This window comes from Triticum dicoccoides, chromosome 7A, assembly GCF_002162155.2.
Source record: "Triticum dicoccoides isolate Atlit2015 ecotype Zavitan chromosome 7A, WEW_v2.0, whole genome shotgun sequence".
NCBI lineage: Eukaryota > Viridiplantae > Streptophyta > Magnoliopsida > Poales > Poaceae > Triticum > Triticum dicoccoides.
The window spans coordinates 4,715,578-4,735,839 of NC_041392.1; the positions used below are offsets into that span (position 1 = coordinate 4,715,578).

At 41.3% G+C, this 20,262-nt stretch overlaps 2 protein-coding genes and 1 pseudogene across 5 annotated transcripts; 1 reads left to right on the plus strand and 2 right to left on the minus strand.

Moving 5' to 3' along the window:
* Positions 1-822: 822 nt before the first annotated feature.
* LOC119328747 (dihydrolipoyllysine-residue acetyltransferase component 2 of pyruvate dehydrogenase complex, mitochondrial-like) lies at positions 823-5,913 on the minus strand. 4 transcript variants are annotated; one of them, XM_037601726.1, is made up of 19 exons: positions 5,760-5,913; positions 5,170-5,251; positions 4,410-4,510; positions 4,236-4,318; positions 4,088-4,128; positions 3,916-3,971; positions 3,721-3,795; positions 3,547-3,639; positions 3,198-3,440; positions 3,098-3,119; positions 2,690-2,766; positions 2,513-2,598; positions 2,266-2,341; positions 2,023-2,090; positions 1,870-1,936; positions 1,694-1,789; positions 1,510-1,612; positions 1,316-1,411; positions 823-1,206 (listed from the first exon to the last, which is right to left on the minus strand). In XM_037601726.1, exons 1-19 carry the CDS (start codon positions 5,787-5,789, stop codon positions 1,136-1,138), a joined length of 1,566 nt encoding a protein of 521 aa, XP_037457623.1. In that variant the 5' UTR covers positions 5,790-5,913; the 3' UTR covers positions 823-1,135. The 4 variants fall into 4 exon arrangements, with proteins under 4 accessions (XP_037457623.1, XP_037457622.1, XP_037457621.1 ...); XM_037601725.1 differs by having other exon boundaries at positions 2,690-2,775; XM_037601724.1 differs by having other exon boundaries at positions 3,047-3,119.
* A 2,235-nt stretch (positions 5,914-8,148) lies between these two features.
* On the plus strand, positions 8,149-14,526 carry LOC119330742 (protein arginine N-methyltransferase 7-like). Its single transcript, XM_037603866.1, has 15 exons — positions 8,149-8,536; positions 8,804-9,026; positions 9,435-9,560; positions 9,667-9,831; positions 9,903-10,021; positions 10,102-10,202; positions 11,071-11,330; positions 11,830-12,066; positions 12,168-12,241; positions 12,990-13,083; positions 13,170-13,319; positions 13,413-13,487; positions 13,907-14,003; positions 14,142-14,282; positions 14,409-14,526. The coding sequence occupies exons 1-14, from the start codon at positions 8,208-8,210 to the stop codon at positions 14,279-14,281; spliced, it is 2,190 nt and encodes a 729-aa protein (XP_037459763.1). The 5' UTR covers positions 8,149-8,207; the 3' UTR covers position 14,282; positions 14,409-14,526.
* A 672-nt stretch (positions 14,527-15,198) lies between these two features.
* Positions 15,199-18,385, minus strand: LOC119329950 (annotated as a pseudogene).
* Between the last annotated feature and the right edge of the window lie 1,877 nt (positions 18,386-20,262).

Genomic DNA, 20,262 nt, shown 5'->3' on the forward strand with positions numbered 1-20,262 from the left:
TTATAAGCACTGTCCAATTACTCGCTCCGTCCCAGAATATAAGACGTTTTTGCAAGCTCGGAATAGTAGATGACTAAGCAAGATTAGAGTTACAATAGAAAAGGTAGCATGAGGCGAACGCATGTAAATCTACGCGACTAAGCAAGATCATGTGACAGTACTTTTTGGCTATTTCTATTGGGAGCTCGTCCACTAGTGTGTTGAATGCCTCTGGCTTTGATCTAAAGAAATTCGCTTATGACAACTTAATTTCTTGGGAGCTTCATTCATCCCAAATCGGGTGGTCGTGAGGTACAAGTTGCTATTCAAACCACAGTTTGGTCTAAGGAAATTCGCCGACGCACTGCTGAGTACTAATGACGAATGCGCACAAGTTGAAGAGATGAGAACATTCAGATCACAATCTTGGGTAAACACAGAAGAAATACACCCGTATACACAACATTCAGACCACAATGGACATGTAAGGAAGAACAAACTAGACAACCCACCATTGATCAATCTTCGACATCAGACATAATCCTTTTCATCATTGACAAAAAAGGCAATCTCACATCAGACATAATCCTTTTCACCATTGAAAAAAAACAAATGAGGAAAAGGTATGTCAGTGGCCTATGGAAGACGCACTATCGCTACACCCTTTTACCAGGGATGCTTCAAGTTAACTGGGCCTGGCCCATTTCTGTGTGTCCTTCACGCGAGGCTAGGCTAGGCTAGGGGCCATGACACATAGTCGTGCTCTTATTTCATCCTCACATTGCGCGGTTAGGAGAAAAAGTACACAGCATAAACGCCACAAAACTATATAAGAAAAATTCAGCAACAGAAGACTGGCACCTTGCAGCAATACGATACACAATCTTCTTTGAATCGGATTCAGTAGAACACGGCGCAAAAGTAGCTAGGCAACAATTTTCCACCAGTCAAGTAACGCAAGGGAAAAAAGGTGTATCGACCATTTGCCGATAAATAGGTTAAACATCTCTTGCCGACTATGATCTGTTTGTTTGCTCTTGGTTTCCAGCCCTCATTGCCGAAAAATGAGGCGTGGTTATTGTGGTCTTTATTTGTGAGAGCCTACACAGAAAAACTGCTCTCAATCATCATCATTTACAGCAGAGAAAAAGAACTCCTACAGCAGCATGGTCGTCGGGTCCTCGAGGTAGCCCTTGAATGCCTTGAGCCATTCCGCACCCATGGCACCTGCAAAACGTGAGAGTGGTAGGTAATGAACAGAAAACCTTTGTCATAGATACATAGGAATGAGAATCATCATCCACTGGTTCAGAGTCCGCAAGAAAGAAAAACGTACCGTCAATGACCCGGTGGTCGCAGCTTAGCGTGGCTGACATGAAGGACCCGATTTCGTACTGGCCCTCAGCCACCCCGGGGATTACCCTCTTCTCAGCTGTCCAGAAAAAAATCCAACCGCGTGGTAAGTAACAGAGTAAGTAGTATAACCGAGGGGTTTCGGTATGGATCCCCAACTATTAGGCAGCATATTACCAGAGCCGATGGCCAAGATTGCCGATTGAGGAGGGTTTACAATGGCGCAGAATTGCTTGATTCCGAAAGGGCCTCCCAGATTAGAGACGGTGAAAGTGCCACCCTGCAAAGTGTAGCATCAAAATTATCAAGGACGAATACTATTGAACACTCTTGCATTCTAGATATATGTTCCGCTCTATACCTCATAATCTTCTGGTTTTAGACTGTTATCCTTTGCTCTTGAAGCCAACTGCTTCACCTCATCAGCAATAGCGGCCAAGCCTTTCTTGTCCGCGTCCTGTATAAACAGCACAGGTCAAAGGGGCAGATGATATGAAGAATGGCACGGTGAACTTAGTTCCGAGTCGAGCAACCCACCCTAACTACTGGAACAAACAAACCGTGCTCAGTCTGTACAGCAACATTAATGTTCACGTTGTGATACCTGCATGGGAAACAGATGAAATACATTACGTTCTGACTAATGAAAATGAAGCTCCAATCTTAATTGACCTACTGTCCATATCTTACTGGCGAATAAAATCATTCATCCAGGAACTGTTACAGGCAGGAACCTTACGAAGAGCCAATGCTGCAGCCTGCATAGTAAACAGCAATCAGCTCAATACTGTAGTGTAGAGATACACAAAGCAACTGAGAATTGTGTGAAGAACCCACAATAAACTTATTCAGATAACATTTCCTACCGCTCAAGTAAACACATTGCCTAAAGATAAAAAGGAGCATCAGAAACCGCCATACGTCAAAACTTACCTTAATAACAAGATCATTAATAGATATCTTCTTCCCACCAGATGCATCCTGCATCGGGTTCAACTCACTCCGCAATCTAGAATAAAACAAAATAATGGATGGATCTTCCGTGTCAGAAGCAAAATAATGGTGCAGGCAAAAGATAGGGCTGATTACCCAAACAATGATTGAGCAAATTATCCATCTAGTTCACGGAAAATGGGTAATGTGTAAGATAAATTATTAAATGTACGAACGATGTCCATACTTGATAAGTTTGTCAACACGGCTATCAACTGTCAGATAGTAGTGAGGGATAGTCTGCTTAGATTGCAGCAGGCGGTTTGCAGTAACCTGAGGAAAACAAAATTAGATGCCGTCAATTGCAGTAGAGCATACCATAAGCGACACGTACATTTGAAGAACTCCACAGCATTGATTTTACCTTCCGTATTTGTGTATTTGGAAGATCCACATAACCTAGTCCTGGAGCTGCTGCAGCTTCCTTCTTCGAACCCTTGGCTGCAGAAGCTTCATCAAGCATAAGCATAACATTATCAGTTGACTGAACCCTTCTACTTGCTGGATACATTTTTATGCAGATTAAACACTTTAAATACACCTTTTCTACCATCCACTAATTATCCTACAAATGAGAGTGGCGGTGAGTAAAAAAATGGTGGCGGAGAAAAGGTGAGAAATTCCATGACTAAGACAGTTCATGACTAATCATGCTCAGTTTTTGGACTCAATGACTTTTGTTCGCACTGGCAAGGACAAAAATAGACAGAAGAGAGCATACACAAGTAATCCTCAATGTCTGCCTTCAAAATACGCCCATCTGGACCAGTACCTTTTAAGCTTGAAAGCGGTACCTGTTTGGGGCACAATTCTGAAGGTCAAAAACTGCATTTCTTATGGACAATCAGTATATCTGAAATGTAAGGGCTTACATTGTTGTCTTCTGCCAACTTTCTGGCAACGGGACTGGAGAATAAGCGATCCCCTGACTGAGAAGATTCTTCAGTCTTTGTAGCTGTTGGCTCGGGGGCCTTGGAAACCTCTTTCTTCTCTTCTTTTGGTTCCACGGGCTCAGATTGGGGTTTTGATTCAGCTGGAGCTGCAGCTGAAGACGAAGCCTTGTAATCCTTAAATTTCTCAATATCACCCTCCTCTTCCACAGTTATGGCAATAATCTAGTTCACAAAAAAAAAAACTTGTGGTCGTTAGTCCAACAACTATGTTAAGAGACAGTGGCAAAAAGAAGCGTCTCCTATGCATCAGGATATAGCATATATGTACCTCGCCAACTTTAATCTCTTTTGCGCCATCTCCACAAACTATCTTAGCGAGATAGCCTTCCTCCATGCATTCCATCTCCACGGTAGCTTTATCCTGGTGACCACACATGTGCTCGACAATTAGCTAGCAGCACAAGTTGTGCCCTGGGAGTAAATGACGAGAAACAAAACTTACGGTTTCCACTTCGCAAAGAACTTCACCAGGTGAAACTTTGTCTCCTTCCTTCTTCACCCACTTTGCAATATTTCCCTACAGGCCATTAAAAGTTTTTTAACCACATAGACAATCGAAGAAACACATGCACGTTGGTCATGCTTTATGTTTTATCTGTCAGCGCTTTGCATTTATTTCCAATTTTGAGTAAATTACCTCGGTCATAGTAGGGGAAAGAGAAGGCATCCCGATAGCCTCATGTGGTGGCAAATCTATAAATGGTTGATAACTTTGTTAAAAATGTTGGATATCAACTTGTTTGTATCATCTTATAACTCAAAGCTGGAAATGATTTTAATACACAGATAGCTTGACAAGAGAGAGGTACCTGCCCCACTTGAAAAATGTCTTGCCGAAACTACCTGTCCACTGAAAAATAGCAACAGACAGTCAAAACATGGTTACAGCTATGATGAACTAGCATAGAATATATGGACGTGGAAATTCAGGAAAAAGACATAAACGAGAGTGCATACCATGAGAACAAGCTATTGACCCCAGTAGCAGCAATTGGCATCCGTTTGGAGCTGTAGCTTCCCCTTGCTTCTCGTGATGATACCTGCGAATAATAGATGAGACAGCCCACCGAAGTCAGAATACACAACTAGGCTCCAATTAAATAAGTAGGATTGTAATCACAACTGCATAACCTTGAAGGCATGGAGATCTTTTTCAGACTGCCTGTCTAGGAAAATGCTCGACCTTCCAACCTTTTTCCCGTACTCCCCATGAACACTAGAACTTGAGACAGCTGCAGCAGGGCAAGACCGACTATTTTTAATGATAAGTAAGCCAGTAAGTGAGGAAATTGTCGTTGCACACACAAAAACCAAAACAATATGTGTTGCAAAGGTTCGTATTAGGAGATAACCGATATACACTAGAGTTTCCTTTCAGAAGAACTAGTGGCCATTCGAAAAACAACACAATTAATTGCATTTTCATTGCTGACATCTCAGTTGTTTAAACACAAGAGGACGAAATGAGCATTCACTTCATATTGAATTTAAAGGCTAGAAGGTTTGTTAAGCAGTAACTCTGTTTTAGAGGCGTAGGTGCTGCCTCTTTCAAATCTTAGGAAGAAAATTTCATCATATTGCACCCCACTACTGTCAGAGGGAGAGCTCGCCATGGCTGATATACCATACAAGGATAATTAAACCCGGAACCCTACTCCAGCACCAAACATGGTAGTAGGCTGGTAGGGTACTGAATCACAAGCATAAATCAGCTGCATCCTTGTGCAGCACCGAGGCGAAGTGTAGGAAACACCTCCAAGCCATGGGTACTTGGCTGACAAAACATTGAAACATACATTGGGACTTGGGCAGCATACTGGTTTCAGTTTTCTCAAAAACAGCTAGCTAGCTTATCAAGATGCCGCGGGAATACAGACAGAGGAGCACGTACCGTCTTCTTTTGCAGCGGCGACAGAGAAGTGCCGAGCGATGCTCCCGCGCTCGCAGTCCAGGACGCCGTGCACCCTTCGCAGCTGCACAAGCGAAACGCGTGCAACCATTATTAGCACATGAAAACGAGCCAGGGATTAACGGCTCCAAGAAAAATCACACGATTGCATCGTTCACATCGATCAAAACCTACGGTCTACATCTGCCACCTCTGTCCCCTGTGCCAAAAAATTCAGAACGCCGCCGTATCCAGATTAATTTGTTCCAGTCGACCCTGTTGATCCGCAGCCACACATCTCTACTCAGAATGACCTATCCACATTAATTTTCAGCAATCCAGGTCGCTAAGGGGGGAATGCATGAGCGCGGTGTGTGATCAATCTGCCATCGGCAGCCGCAGGGGGGCAGCCAGCGAGCGAACCCGCGGCCGCGGCCAACGTCGCCGCCCAATTCTAACCAATCGTCCCGGAGGCAGGACCGGATCCGATCGGATCGGGTGGGAGCCGCGGCGAATTGGGGGGCCGGGACAGACAGGTCAGCGGGCCACCAATTCGTCCGACAACGCTGCGGGGATGGAGGGGAGGGGGGTACCTTGCGGGAGTGGCGGAGGAGGAGCGCCATGGCGGCGGCGGCGCCGGCGACTGCGCGGCGGGGATCGGCGGGGAGAGAGAGATTCGCAGATGGAATCGAGCGTGGAGGGGAGGGAGGAGGCGGTTGGTGCGCGGTCAGGAGGGTGCCCCTGCTCCTTTTCTGTAGCTTGTTTATTTTATGTTTATATTTATAAAGGGTGCATTTTGTTATTTTGCCACCTGGAATAAAATGATGCTGGCTGCTATTCATGGCATTGCCACCTCATCAAACTAAAAAATGGCAAGATGGGGACACTGTTTAATTTGCTTAATATATATCGTTTATCATCGAAGTGCCGGCACTTTTTTATGCAGAGAAAGCATTTGTGTGTCTGCTATGTGCCTTCTCGGTGTCCAACCGGATGTCGAAATGAAAAGGCGTGGATGGTTGTTCTTTTGGGAATGTTTGACCGGTTTTGCAGGATTATTTAATTTGATAAGTCAACCAACCAACGGATTCGCTTGAGGTCGTACTCTAATATAATGGCTCCAAGTGATAATACGTGTTTTTCTTTGATGATTGGTGTCGACGTGACCCAAGAGAACTTGAAGCAGACTTCTCCTGTCTTGGTAACCACATCATTCATGCCTGGTGTTCAAATGGCCAAATAAAACACCTTAAAATGTCATAAAAGAAGGAAGCAAAGCGTTGTCCCACACAACACGTGGACGCTAGCTAGAAGGAAATGGAAAGTTTAATTATATAGTGCATCTGTGTACACAAGAAGACAAAGTGTGTGTGTCTTTTAATCATCTTTCAATTAATTTACTTTTGGTTAGCTTAAATACAGTACATGTTTTGGAGCATATAAGCAACATCAAAATCACATCATGTGCAATGTTTTTTTTTCAAATCAGTAGCCGAAGCCGTTCCAATATATGTGATGAGTGTTTTTTTTGCTTACATGCACTCATCTGATGAGCTAACTCGACTCATACAACAATATTATTGTTGTGTGAAGAATGGTAAAAGAAAATTACGTGGTTAAGTTCGGACGATGTGAGGTTGTCTAAGTGCAAAGGTGAGATGAGATTTCGTGACTTGAGAGTTTTTAGCCAAGCATTGCTAGTTAATCAAGCTTGGCGCTTACTAGATACCCCTGAATGCTGGTGTGCTCACTTACGCCTGGTGAAATATTATTTTAATGATTATCTCTTGTGTATTGTCTTTTGAGGGAAATTTTTGGTTGTGCGGGAGGGTATAGTTCATGACCTTGATCTTGTTAACAAAAAGAATCATTTGGAGAGTGGGAGGTGGTTGTTCAATTTGGAGGTATCTGTGGCTTTCATGAAGGCCCTCGTTTAGACCGATTACATCGAAGCGTAATTGTCATTTTAATTGGGTGGTGGAATTCTTGGATCAACATGGTGCTTCAAACGTTCAACGACTAAATGAATCTTTTTGGCTAATGGATGCTCGTGAAATTCTAAAAATTCGCACATCACCGAGACAACGCCAAGATTCTTCGCTTGGCAATGGAAAAGAGTGGAATTTCTTTTGTCAAGAGCGCATATCCGTTTGCTATTTTTGATCCTGGTGTATCTTTCTCTAGAGAAGCATCTAGTTATGTCCCTCTTTTTTTTTGCGGGTGATCTAGTTATGTCCTCCGAGGTGATAGGTCTATCTAGAATCTTATTTGCAGAGTATGAGCTCCACAAAAAATGAAGATAACGACATAGAAGGCTGCCACAGACACACTAGCTATTGTCGGGTGTAAACTTTATCGCCACCTAGCTACCGGGGACACTTGTGTTCTTTGAAGTATTGTCAGATGCACGGTTGATCGAAGATTATATGCAAATCTTATGGTCACTCTCCATGAATGAGCAACTTTGTGCACAGTGAAAAACAATGGCTCTTGAACATTTTACTGGTTTGTTCAGAGCCTATTTGACATATGGTAATTATGCTCATATGTCACATTTAGCAATTGCAAAATGACTTGGTCCATGATAAGGAAATCCCACCTATCATCACAATAATGATTTATGGACAACTGTTATAATTTATAAATCAATTAATTGCTGATGCTCAGAAGTATGTCATTGAGTTAAAGGGCACATGATGCCGGCTTATGATTTTGGAGGCTGTCGATACCGAAACCTTCTACACATACGCCGACCATTCGATGGCTTGCATCGCTTGTGGGCTGTGGGTATGGTCGTCTTGTCGGTGGACGGGTCATTCTCGGGGGTGCGGCATCGGATTCCGGGGAAGCATGACATGACAGTTCAATCATGCGAAGTGCCCCTGAAACAAAACCTTGTATTCAAAACAGGCCCTCAAGGCAGGAATACGTGGGTCCTCAGGCACCATTCCGCGAAAGCGCCACTCCCAGTGCCTCCCGACGGCGGCCGAGCTCGCGCCCGCCCGCAAAACCCTAGCCGCCGCCGGCGGAGCCCCCCGTTCATGCCGGGCTGCCTCGCCGGCCTGGCCCCTCCGCCGCCCGCCGCGCTCCACCTCCTTCTCCGCGGCCGCAGCCGCATGGCCTTCTCCGCGGCCGCGCCGTCCCGCGCCTTCCAGCTCCGCCTCAACCCGCTCACCGGCGACTCCGAGTGGCTCGTCGTCGACGAGGCGGAGGGGGAGGATGCAGGGGCGGCGCCTCCCCAGACGCAGAGGCAGCTCCTCGCCGCCACCTCCTACCTCGACATGCTCAACGACGCCGCCCGCAACCGCGCCTACCGCCGCGCCATCGACGCCGCGGTCTCCGACCCTTCCGCCCGCGTCCTCGACATCGGGTGAGCGCCCATCGATGCATTTACACTCATTGGAGCATGTACTTTGTGTCACATTGCGACATTCAGACAAGTTCATTAAGGCCATTAACATTTAATTGGTCCTCTTGTTAATTAGTAAGGCCATTTGAACAATAACCATTAGCATTTAATTGGTCCTCTTGTTAATTAAGGACATGTTGGTTTAGAAAACAAATCAGCTGCGTTGGCTACATGATCTGTGATATCACAAAGAAAACAGAGTGGCTGCTAATGCTTATGATGGTTCAGAGCCGGGACCGGGCTGCTCTCCATGATGTCCGCGCGAGCTTTGGGGGCTGTTGGAGGCGAAGGCAGGGGTAGCGTGTCGGCATGTGAATCCTACCTTCCCATGGGCAAGTTGACGCGCAAGGTACTGAGAGCCAACGGGATGGAGAATAAGGTAAAGCTCTTCCATAAGCGGTCAGATGAGCTCGAAGTTGGAGTCGAGCTCGATTCGCCAGCTGATGTACTGGTAGGTTTTTGTTTTAGTTCAACTGGATTTCTTGTTCTACTACATGAACCTGCTCCAGTATTATGCATATTTGTGCTCAGTCAAATAAGCTAGTGTAGTACTCCTACTCGCTGTTATGCTTCAACTGTATCACCACATACTGAATCTGAATTACCAGCATCATTCAGATTTGGTTATTTCAGTTGTCAGTTGACACTTAGTGACAACATAGCAGGCACTTCCCTTATTAGGAAGCAGCTATATTGATTGTTTTATTTATTTGATGAATTAACATTTCTTGTGATATTCCTTAGCTATTATTCATGTAGTTATGGATATATGCAGAGTTGGCACTTGTTTTGCATTAGGCTTGTGCTACTATTGCAGATAAAATTCATTATAGTTGACAAAACATACTATGTTTCTCAGGTGAGTGAAATTCTTGACTCTGAGCTGTTGGGTGAGGGTCTGATACCTACTCTACAGCAAGCTCATGATTCGTTATTGGTGAAAAATCCAAAGACAGTCCCTTATCGAGCAACTACATACGGGCAGGTCCGTTCCCTCCACTTATTCAATACGACTTCATCTGGATAGCATTTTCTACGGAAGCAATGTTTGATTGGTTTATACTGGATGTTTTTATTCTTGGGCATCCTAGTTAGTCGAAAGTCCGTTCTTGTGGAAGATGCATGATTTGCACAGCAATGAAGCAAATGCTGCAGATGGTGTCTGGCTTACTCCTGATGGGATGGAAAATATTGTTTCTGTGAAGCTGCAGCAACATGCAATGCAATGTGACCCATTAGAGGATGAGATACGATTGGTATGCTATGCACCATTATTTTGCATGTTCAGGAAATTTGTTGTCCCAGATCCTAACTTATTTTGCTTTAGCTGTCAGAACCCTTCAAAGTTTTTGAATTTGACTTTTCGGAACGACCAGAGAGCCAGCGTGAGAACAAGATCACGATTAAAACAACTGGTGATGGCTGTGTTCATGCTATTATTTCATGGCAAGTACAACATCTGGTAGTCTCTTTCGTCACCTTATAGTTAAAAGAGCGCTGAATGAATATTTTGTCTTCAAATGTAGGTGGGTGCTTCAGTTAGATTCTGCTGGGTCAATCTTCTACTCCACAGCTCCCAAATGGGTGAGGCAATCAAGTATCAAGGATCTACCACAGCGCGCCGATGGTTGGTTAAATAATCAAGACTTTTGTCATCTTAAGTAATTCTTTTGCATTATTCAGTGTCATTTTCCATTTCCCTAGATTGATAGGCTTATATCGTTGGCATGTTTTGGCCAACATTTATCTGCATTTCCCTGATGTATTGGTAATGTTGGACTTGGGCCATGTGGGTATCTAGAATGTTATGGGGAACTGACTGTCTTATATTTTGAAGAAATAGCTTTCATCAACACTGCACATATATAGTACTCCCTCCGTCCCAAAATGTTAGATCATTTTTGACACTATGATATTGTCAAAAATGATCTTACATTTTGGGATGGAGGGAGTACTTACACAGCAATCAGTACAAAACCTAGAAATTTCTATATCACCAATTCACCATATGTTTAGCCTACAGTTTTACATGAAAATAAAATTCTAAATGTCAACATACTATTAAATTTTAAACGGGATTGTGCATTTGATCCATGGGACTAAGTATCGTATATAAGTTAACAATTACACTGCAAAGGTTTAAATGGAATCAGTGCATTTTTTTTCTGGTATAGTGTATCGCGAATGTTCAGGATACTGTCCCAATACACATTCATGGATGCTTACCTATGCCTTAACGTGTCTTCATGGTGTTATGCTAATGATGTTAATAGCATTGCTGCAAGTATTGTTATTTGTTAGTGATGTGATACCTTACTGCTGAAGAAGTAACCGATTTGGGAATATGATTGTTTTTAGAACATACGTTCTTCTTAAGCTCACTAGCATTTGACACCAATTGCTTGAACTAGCATATTCGATATGTAGACCTTATATGAGTCACCCTGTTTCGCATTCTGAAGCTACTTAACGATATCTTCCTTCTATCTTTATAGACACGAAGGATTGGTGTGATCACTGGAAGCACTGTGTTTGGTTTACACAAGGAAGGGGTGCTCCTGTTATGAAAGATCAAACCCTTTCTCTAAGGGCTAGTCATAACCTAACTAGCATCTCTTATCAGCTGCTAAATCCCAATGATGAAGCATGCAATGGAAGCTTGAAAGCTGACAATCTAACATTGTTGCCAGAAAGGATAGCACTTTATGGTGATATACATTGGAGATCAGCTTTGATAACAGCAATTAAAAATGCTGTAAGTATTCCAGTTCATTTTATTATAATATTATGTTGTTGCATTGCGCACTTGATTTCCACAAACTTCTGTTTTCCACTGTTAGAAATGGATCAGGATATTAATTGAAGACTTCAACGTTCTAATAGAATTCCACAGATCTGCTGATGCAAAAATATTCTAATGATCTGCCAACATTTGAAAATGAATTAAGGGTTTCAATAGTTTCTGCAGTTTGGCAGTTTGGCCATTTGAAAAATAGAAGAAAAAACTGTGCTTGCATAATCATATTCAAATTCTCAATTCATAATATGGGCTGGTCCCTCCGAGCATGGACTGAAGGGATTTTTACCCTTCCGACAATCTGGAAGCTATATTGTTGCCTTGTTAGTTTCATGGAATCTAGTATCTTTCATCTGGAGTACATGATCAGTTCCATGGTTTATGCTACCTACATTCTCTTTTTGATACCTACATTATTCTAACACCGTCTATTCATATTCAATGTTTTTCTGCCCAGCTGAGTGACAGATCTCCGCAAACCTGTATTGTGGCTGATGACAGTATATTCTTAGCCCTCTTAGTTTCTTCTCTCTCACCATCTTCAAAAGTCATTGCCATGTTTCCTGGCCTACGGGACACGGGTGCAACATATCTCCAAGCTGTTGCAAATGCAAATAATTTCTCCATGGATCAAATTCAAGTGATTGGTAAAAGAGCGGCATCCCTTTCAACGGATGATTTGGAACATAAAAAGGTTTGCTGCTAGTCTATAATCTGGCTTCAAAAGTAGTTCAAGGATTCGTACTGTTGTTTTTTATGAATTTCTCATGATCTGCTGTCATTTTATCTCCACAGATTAACTTATTAGTGGGCGAACCATTTTATTGTGGCAGTGAAGGGATGCTTCCATGGCAAAACCTACGTTTCTGGTTTGTTCAAAATTCTAGTACTCATTATCTAACAAATTAAGCTTCACACAATTACTAACAAATCAGTCAGTTGATGTTGCACATTCAAGTTCAAACACCGTCCATGTTGTGCTCTTGTTGTATTTCTGTTAGTATTATTTCTTTTGATTCTTTGTCTCCATGTTCCTCATCGATTCTTCTGGCCTGGCAGAAATTGATGTAGTTTTGATTGATAGTTAAGATTCACTTTTATACCATAATTTCGTTATTCTCAAGCCCATATTTTAATGAAAATATGGCACCCTATTAAATGTTTCTTTTTATCTAGTACTTTTATTTTGAGAGTTCCTTCTAGTGCTAGTATAGTGCAATTGTGGCAACATAGTATTGTAAAAGAAAATAATTCACCCTCAATTTGAACAGAGAAGCAAATGTTTGCTCATAGACTTTCATGCATCTGGTCACATATGCCTTAAAAACGAACTTCTATATCCTCTTGACAAGGGAAATATGCTTTATTTTTCAACTGTTGCCACCATTTTAGGTTTGTTGATCCAAATTTAGGCTGGAAGGGTCATATGGTTGTTTTGAGTACCTTGTAGGATAAGCACACCTATTCATCTAATTTTCATTGAATTCACCAAGTATTAATCATATTTTTTAGAACATGGAATCCACATTTTAAATGAGAAGGCCTTTGATGTCTATTCTTCTGTGTTGTAATGCCGATTGAAGATACCAATATCCGATCCTGTTATTTTTGCTTTAGGAATGCAAGAACTCTGTTTGATTCAATGTTATCTGAGGATGCACTCATAATGCCTTGCAAAGGAGTATTAAAGTTATGCGCCATGTCTCTTCCGGTTAGTCTTCCCACAAATTACTCTTTATTTCCTTTTGGGCAAAAGAACGGAGTTTTTTTCTTTTTCTAATAACTGGGGTACTGCAGGACTTGTGGAAGAGTCGTCGCAGCCTGAAAGATGTGGAGGGTTTTGACCACTTGGTTGTTAACGAGACTTTAGGAGCCTGCGGTGACCTTCCTGGAGAGCAGCAAGGTCCTTGTCTTCCCTATTATGTATGGCAATGTGGTTATACAAAGGTACAAGAAATACTGTCTTGAGGTTGAACGCATTGAAAATGTATCATATCATTTCTTTTAAAAGTGACTAACGATGCATTCAAAATTGAGCAGAAATTAAGCAAAGTGTACTCTCTCATGGACTTCAACTTTTCTGAGCCTATTCACTCCTGCTTTGGGAAAACAAAGGTATATGCTGTTATCTTTCTGGTGGCATGAACGTAATAAGAGTTTTTCTTTGTGGTAGTTACTTTAACTTCACAGAGATCCTTGAGTTTTATTAGGTCCACGCTGTCACTGGTTCTAACTGAATTTTAAGATGTGAATGCATGAGATCTCGAGGACTTAGATCATACTAGCACAAACTTGTTTGCAAGGTGTCTGCTGGGAGCGATTTTGTTCTGCCTTGACCTTTTTTTAGTTTCTATAAATGCAATGCATAGGAAACCCGGGTATCATTCATTCCTTGGCCTCTCATGCACACTAAGATACACGATGTAAAAGCGTCCCTCTGGTGGCTGCAGTATGCGTGCAGTTTTCTGACTGAATTTTGTGCCCTGATATGCACATAGTTTTCTGGCTGATGTATTATATATGCGGTCTCGTAGATCGAGTTTGCCAATGCTGGCATGTGCCACGGCTTCGCGGTTTGGATCGACTGGGTGCTCGACGAGAAGAACTCCATCGTGATAAGCACGGGACCAGGTAAAATAAAACATTTTACCTTCATCTCACTTTTGTTTGTAACTGTATCTGGGGCATGTAAGATGTAACTGTAATGAGACCAATGGTTGTCTCCTGCATTTCCCTGATGGTGTTGTTGGTATTGTTGACCTCACCCAGATAGCAGATACTGGAAGCAAGGCGTGCAGCTCCTGAGCAAGCCTGTGGAAGTGAACCCAGCCGACGACTTGGCCGCGCTTGTGGAGGCCTCCTTTGATCCTGCCTCTGGCGACATCGTGTTTACTTCCTCCTTCTCTTGATGTAAGCTGTAACACTGGACCTGTCGCGCACACGCGACGAAGACAAGATATTAGACAAGATATTGCTGCTCGCGACACCCTTTGTCGATAGTTCCTATTTACTAGTATTTGTTTGTTTGTTTTGCAGGGAGACTCTGCCAGTAGTTTAGGGTCTGACTGTTATAAACGGTAGTGCGGTCCATTTATTGGCGCGCAACCTCAAATATTTGCTCCATTTTTGGAAGGAACACTGCCCTCGCATTACATGAAACCCGCCAGCACACTGCACACAGGTTCAGTATAAGCTGAGGCAGATCACAGCATGGTTGCCATCCAGAAATTTTTACATTGTCATGTGCAACACGCAGCCGTCAAATGTTTATATACATTTTTAAGCAAGGCTCCTAATGGCGAAAGATGATGGAGATGGCCGCACCGATCGAGCATGTTCTTAAGCAGGACGAGGTTTAACTGCTAACATTTGAGGAGCTCAACTTTCTTGCGCCTAGTCCTTGCTCTAACCTTAACTGTCCAAAGAAATTGTTTGCTAATCCACACATCCTTTTGCATAAATGAAAGCAATTTCAAATATATTTCCATATTATTACAAGAAAAGGAAGAGAAAAGGAAACAAAATGCCTTCTGACCATTTCATCGAACACTACGCGTGAGTCATCGGTTGGAGGTGTCATGGTCTGATTGCAGGTACGGGAGGAGGCTTAGAGGCGGCGCTGATCAGACGCTTCGGCAGGACGCATATGACCTTGGTGTAAATAAAGCTTCTTTACAAGTTCATGTCAGCCAACGGACTATGACACATGAGCTTCTGAAAACACATACAGATACCATGGCACTCTATCTGATTCTGAAGATAGCCAAATTTGCTTGCTTGGCAACAGAAACTAATGTGGAAATCAGTAAGAGCGCTCGTACAGAAACTATTCTCCCTGCTGCCGCCTTTTGGGGGCACGTAAATGGATGGCATTCTGTTGGTGCTGCTGTTTACGTTCCCCTTGTAATGCCTTGGCACCATGAATCTGCAGAATTTAAAGATTTGCGCAAAACAGAATCCAACGGAATTAATCCAAAATGGAAATGGAATCCAACAGATCAAGCTATTAATCTTGTTCATCTACAATGTGGCAATACCTGGACAGAATTGAAGCCATGCCAAAAACATTGGAACTGCGACAAAGAGGAACATCCAGTGTTTGAAGTGAGTGTGTAATAACAAGGTCTTCAATTCAGTCAGCTTGTTCGCCCACTGCATCCAGAAAAGGAACTGTTAAATAATGTAGGAATCAACAAAAAATGAATTGTTATTATTTTTACATTAGTTGGTTATTGTTATTACTTTAAAATTCCTACCGGTCCGAGCACAAGTGTCGATAGTTACAGGTTATGGCAGGGAACATATGAATTAAAGTAGGATGGCAAAAAGACATAAGGCCAGTCTTGGCAAACAAGAGATGATCGCGGGAGCAGAGAATATGTATACCTGGCTAATCGGTGAACCTTTAGCAACACCAATGTTACTTAGTTCATTAACAATCTGGGCTATTGTAGGCCTTCGCGTTCGGTCATCCTCCACACATTTCAATGCTATTTCGATGCATGTCCTCACTTGTTCAGATGCATGGGGCAACACTGTTGCCTCCACCTTCATTCGCCAGTTTTCACGTACCTAGAAATATAATTGAAACATAATAACACCAAAAGAGGGGAACAGGGGTAAGGCACAATAAAATATTTGTGAAAAATTGTTTTCCATGATATGAAATCCTTTTTCTTACATTCTTAATAAATTCTTTCGGAGGGGTATGTGGAAAACTGAAGTAACCCTCCCTTCCTGCCATTATTTGTATGATTATGACCCCGAGACTAAATACGTCAAACTTCGGACTGATTGCCTGTCTGTTGATGTATTCTGGTGGCATGTATCCACTGCATTTCATCTAATACAATTATTTTTCTGAAAATTCAAGAAAAGATGCTAATTGATTATATTCGAGTTATTAACTTACCGTGTTCCTTTAATATCTTGGGATTGTGTCATATAGGTTTGTGGTGAATAAAAAAGTCTTGACAAACCGAAATCAGCAATTTTTGCTACCATATCCTTATCTAACAAAATATTTTCTGGTTTCAAGTCCAGATGGTAAATGGTAGTATCATCATTATGAAGGTAATGTAAACCCTCACATATTCCTTTTATTATTTTGTAACATTTCTCCCAATCAAGTCCGCAAGATTCATCTGTAGAAGTAAACAAAAAGTATGTTAAATCGCCATGTAAATAACAAGTATAATAGTATTATCAAGTGTGTTTAATCTAAAACATAGTCCAGCATATCACCCGGTTTCCCCTCCTAGATGCTGTAAAAAATAGTTCCATCTTCTCAACCCTAACCCGTATCTCCTTTCTTGTTGGTTGATACTCCCCACCTAACCCAACCATGAATCATGTGTACGGAACTACGGATACAAGGATGAGTAAATAGATCATGCCCCCCTCCCCCGGCGCCCTCTAATGTTGTAGGAAATTCAAACATAATTTAGTGCAAGTAGAGCAGAATCATACCAGAAAGTTGATTGTCAAGGTTTCCACCCTGCACATATTCCAAACAAATTGCTCTTTCTACCACGCTAGCAGAAACATATTTTCCCTTGTACTCAACAAATATATGTGATGCATCGTGGCAGTAGCCAACTAACCGTACGATATTTTTGTGTTGGACCCTCATTAGATTATTAAGCTCGTTTTTGAATTGTTCATCATCAATCCACAACATTTGATGAAGTTTCTTAACAGCAACCTCTTCTCCATCCTTCAGCACCCCCTGTTAAAAATCTCAGTTTTTATGGCACGTCATTTTTGTAGTTAACAGCAGGGCTCATTTGGAAGTTAGAAGATGAAGTAATAACATACCTTGTAAATAATTCCATATCCACCACGGCCAACTATGTTTTGCTTAGAAAATTTATCAGTAATATTTTCTAAGAACTCAAATGAGAACTCTTTTGCTCTATATAGCTGATGTATAGATGAGCACTCAACAATATCAATCTTATTCAGTTTCTGTATGATCTCCTTTATAGTAGGCCTGTTTTCTCGACTGAACTCCACGCATTTTAGAGCTATTTCGATGCATGTTCTAACTTCACCGAAGTATGCTTTGATATTGTGCCCTGCATCCTGTTTACCCATAATTCATATACCTACAGAATTGAAACATAATTCCTTGGCATGCATGCCTAGATGTGTGGTACAACCTAATATTAGTGAAAGTATTACATTTCATAATATAGAGTTTTTTTCTTACAAGCTCAATAAATACTTCGGAAGAAGTATCTACACATTTGGTGTAGCTCTCCTTTCCTGCCATGATTTGCAAGATTATAATGCCCAGACTGAACACATCAAACTTTGGTGTGATTTGCCATTTACTGATGTATTCTGGTGGCATGTATACTCTGCATAGTACAAAAAGAATTTATCCTCACAAAAATTCCATACAAGAATTTGATTACTTCTCATGGTTTGTTCATTGATGTACCTTGTTGCTGTAACTTCTGACGTGTTGGAGGTTTCTATTGAATCAAAGAGCCTAGAGAAACCAAAACCTCCAATTTTGGGCATCATGTCCTTATCCAGCAAAACTTTTGTAGGTTTCAGTTCTAGATGGTAAATAGGATATTCGAATCGTTTGTGAAGGTAATGTAAACCCTCACACAGTCCCCTAATTATCATGTAACATGTGTCCCAAAGAAGAGCACATGGTTCATCTATAGAAGTAAACATAAAATGTGTATTACCATGATGTGAAGTTTAGGGATTATTGCCTACATGCAAAAATGATAGTGTAAGTAGAGCATAATCATACTAGAAAGATGCTTGTCAAGGGTTCCTCCCTGCAAGTATTCGGAGCATAGAAATCTTTCTTTCACTCTAGCAGAAACATGCTTTCCATTGCGCTCAGCAAGCACTTGTGTTGTATGATGGCTGTAACCAACTAACTGTATAGTATTTTGATGTTGGACGCTCTTGTGCATCTCCTTGTGCCTCTTGAGCTTCTTCCAATTCTGCATCTCCTTGTGCCTCTTGAGCTTCTTCCAATTCTGCATCTTCTTGTGCCTCTTGAGCTTCTTCCTCTTCAGGAAACCAATTCAATTCAATGTCTTCATCCTCTTCTTCAGGGATCAAGTTCAAATCAATAGCGTCACCTTGATGAGCTTGTTCTTCTTGTTGAGCTTCATCCTCTTCTTCCGGGGTCAAGTTCAAATCAATAGCGTCACCTTGATGCGCTTGTTTTTCTTGTTGAGCTTCATCCTCCTCTTCCGGGATCAAGTTCAAATCCATAGTTGTGTGCTCCTGTATGATCTCATAACAAGTGTATACAAGAGATGAATGGTTAGCATATAATTATAACAAGAAAACCATGAAGAATCCTAGACAAAAAGCAAAGAAACCAAGAAAGGGAAAAGTAGATATTAAAAGTACTCCTTGTTCATAAGCTAACTGAATGTTCTGAAGCAGTCAATTGTTTTATATAGATTGTGAATCTTGACAGTAGTAGTAAGACTAGAAGAAGAAGAAGAATTCCAAATAAACTCAAATAAGTTCAAATAAAGACCTATTCCTTTTTCTTTTCAGGAGCTGCTAGCTAACAAAAGTTTAAAACATTGAAGTAAAGCAAGCAGTAGATATTTCATCCTCACAGACTTTTTCTTTTTTCTTTTCAGTGAATTTCAGCACAGAATTTGAACAACATTTTCTTCAACATTAAGTCTTCTGAATTGTTTGAGATAACATTTAGCAGGAGGACAATTTGAATTGGAGAGCAGGAGAACAATTTAGAGTAAGATGATCTGCCCGACATCTCAATTGACATCTCAGTTAACATTCAATTGACATCTCGAGCATTTCGAATGCTGCAAGCTCAGCGTGGGAGTATTTATTGAAGATATTATTTCAGTCATTTGATAATATTCAGTCATTTGATAATATGCCTATTGATCTTGTTGCTTCTGTTTTATTCAGTTTCTGCCATTACAGATCAATCTACAGATCATGTTGTTTCATTTGATAAGAACCTGCTGCTTGTAACTGGAGTTACACAAAAGTAGGCAAAGTTTCTGTAAGAATATACTTAAATGCAAGGAAAATATAAGCCGCAAGTTTATTCAATTAACTAAATCAAGTTCATTCAGTTAAGGACATAATTATTTTGATCAAGTAATTACTGTGACAACATTGCAACATTTCTTCGGAGTACATGATTAGTTTTGCCCCTTTTCAGTAAAGGGTGCAACAACTTTCTGGGATTTCTGAAACTATAGTCACTGGGACAATATACATTCACCTGGGATTTCTGAAACAATACTGTCACATGGACAATTCAAAACAGTTAACTAAAAGTGTCTAAAAGTAGTTAAGTGTTTCTAGGATTTCTTTTTTCTTCAACAAGGCATGATTTCTTTTTTCTTCTTTTTTTTCTCTAGTGTGCCATGATTTCTTCAGCAAAGCATCAATATCTATTCCTATCAGTGGTTATCTAACTGAATTTTCACATGCTTCTATAGTGGTTATTGTTGGAAATATGCCCTAGAGGCAATAATAAAAGGATTATTATTATATTTCCTTGTTCATGATAATTGTCTTTATTCATGCTATAATTGTGTTATCCGGAAATCGTAATACATGTGTGAATAATAGACACCAACATGTCCCTAGTAAGCCACTAGTTGACTAGCTCGTTGATCAACAGATAGTCACGGTTTCCTGACTATGGACATTGGATGTCATTGATAACGGGATCACATCATTAGGAGAATGATGTGATGGACAAGACCCAATCCTAAACATAGCATAAGATCGTATAGTTCGTTTGCTAGAGTTTTCCAATGTCAAGTATCCTTTCCTTAGACCATGAGATCGTGTAACTCCCGGATACCGTAGGAGTGCTTTGGGTATACCAAACGTCACAACGTAACTGGGTGAC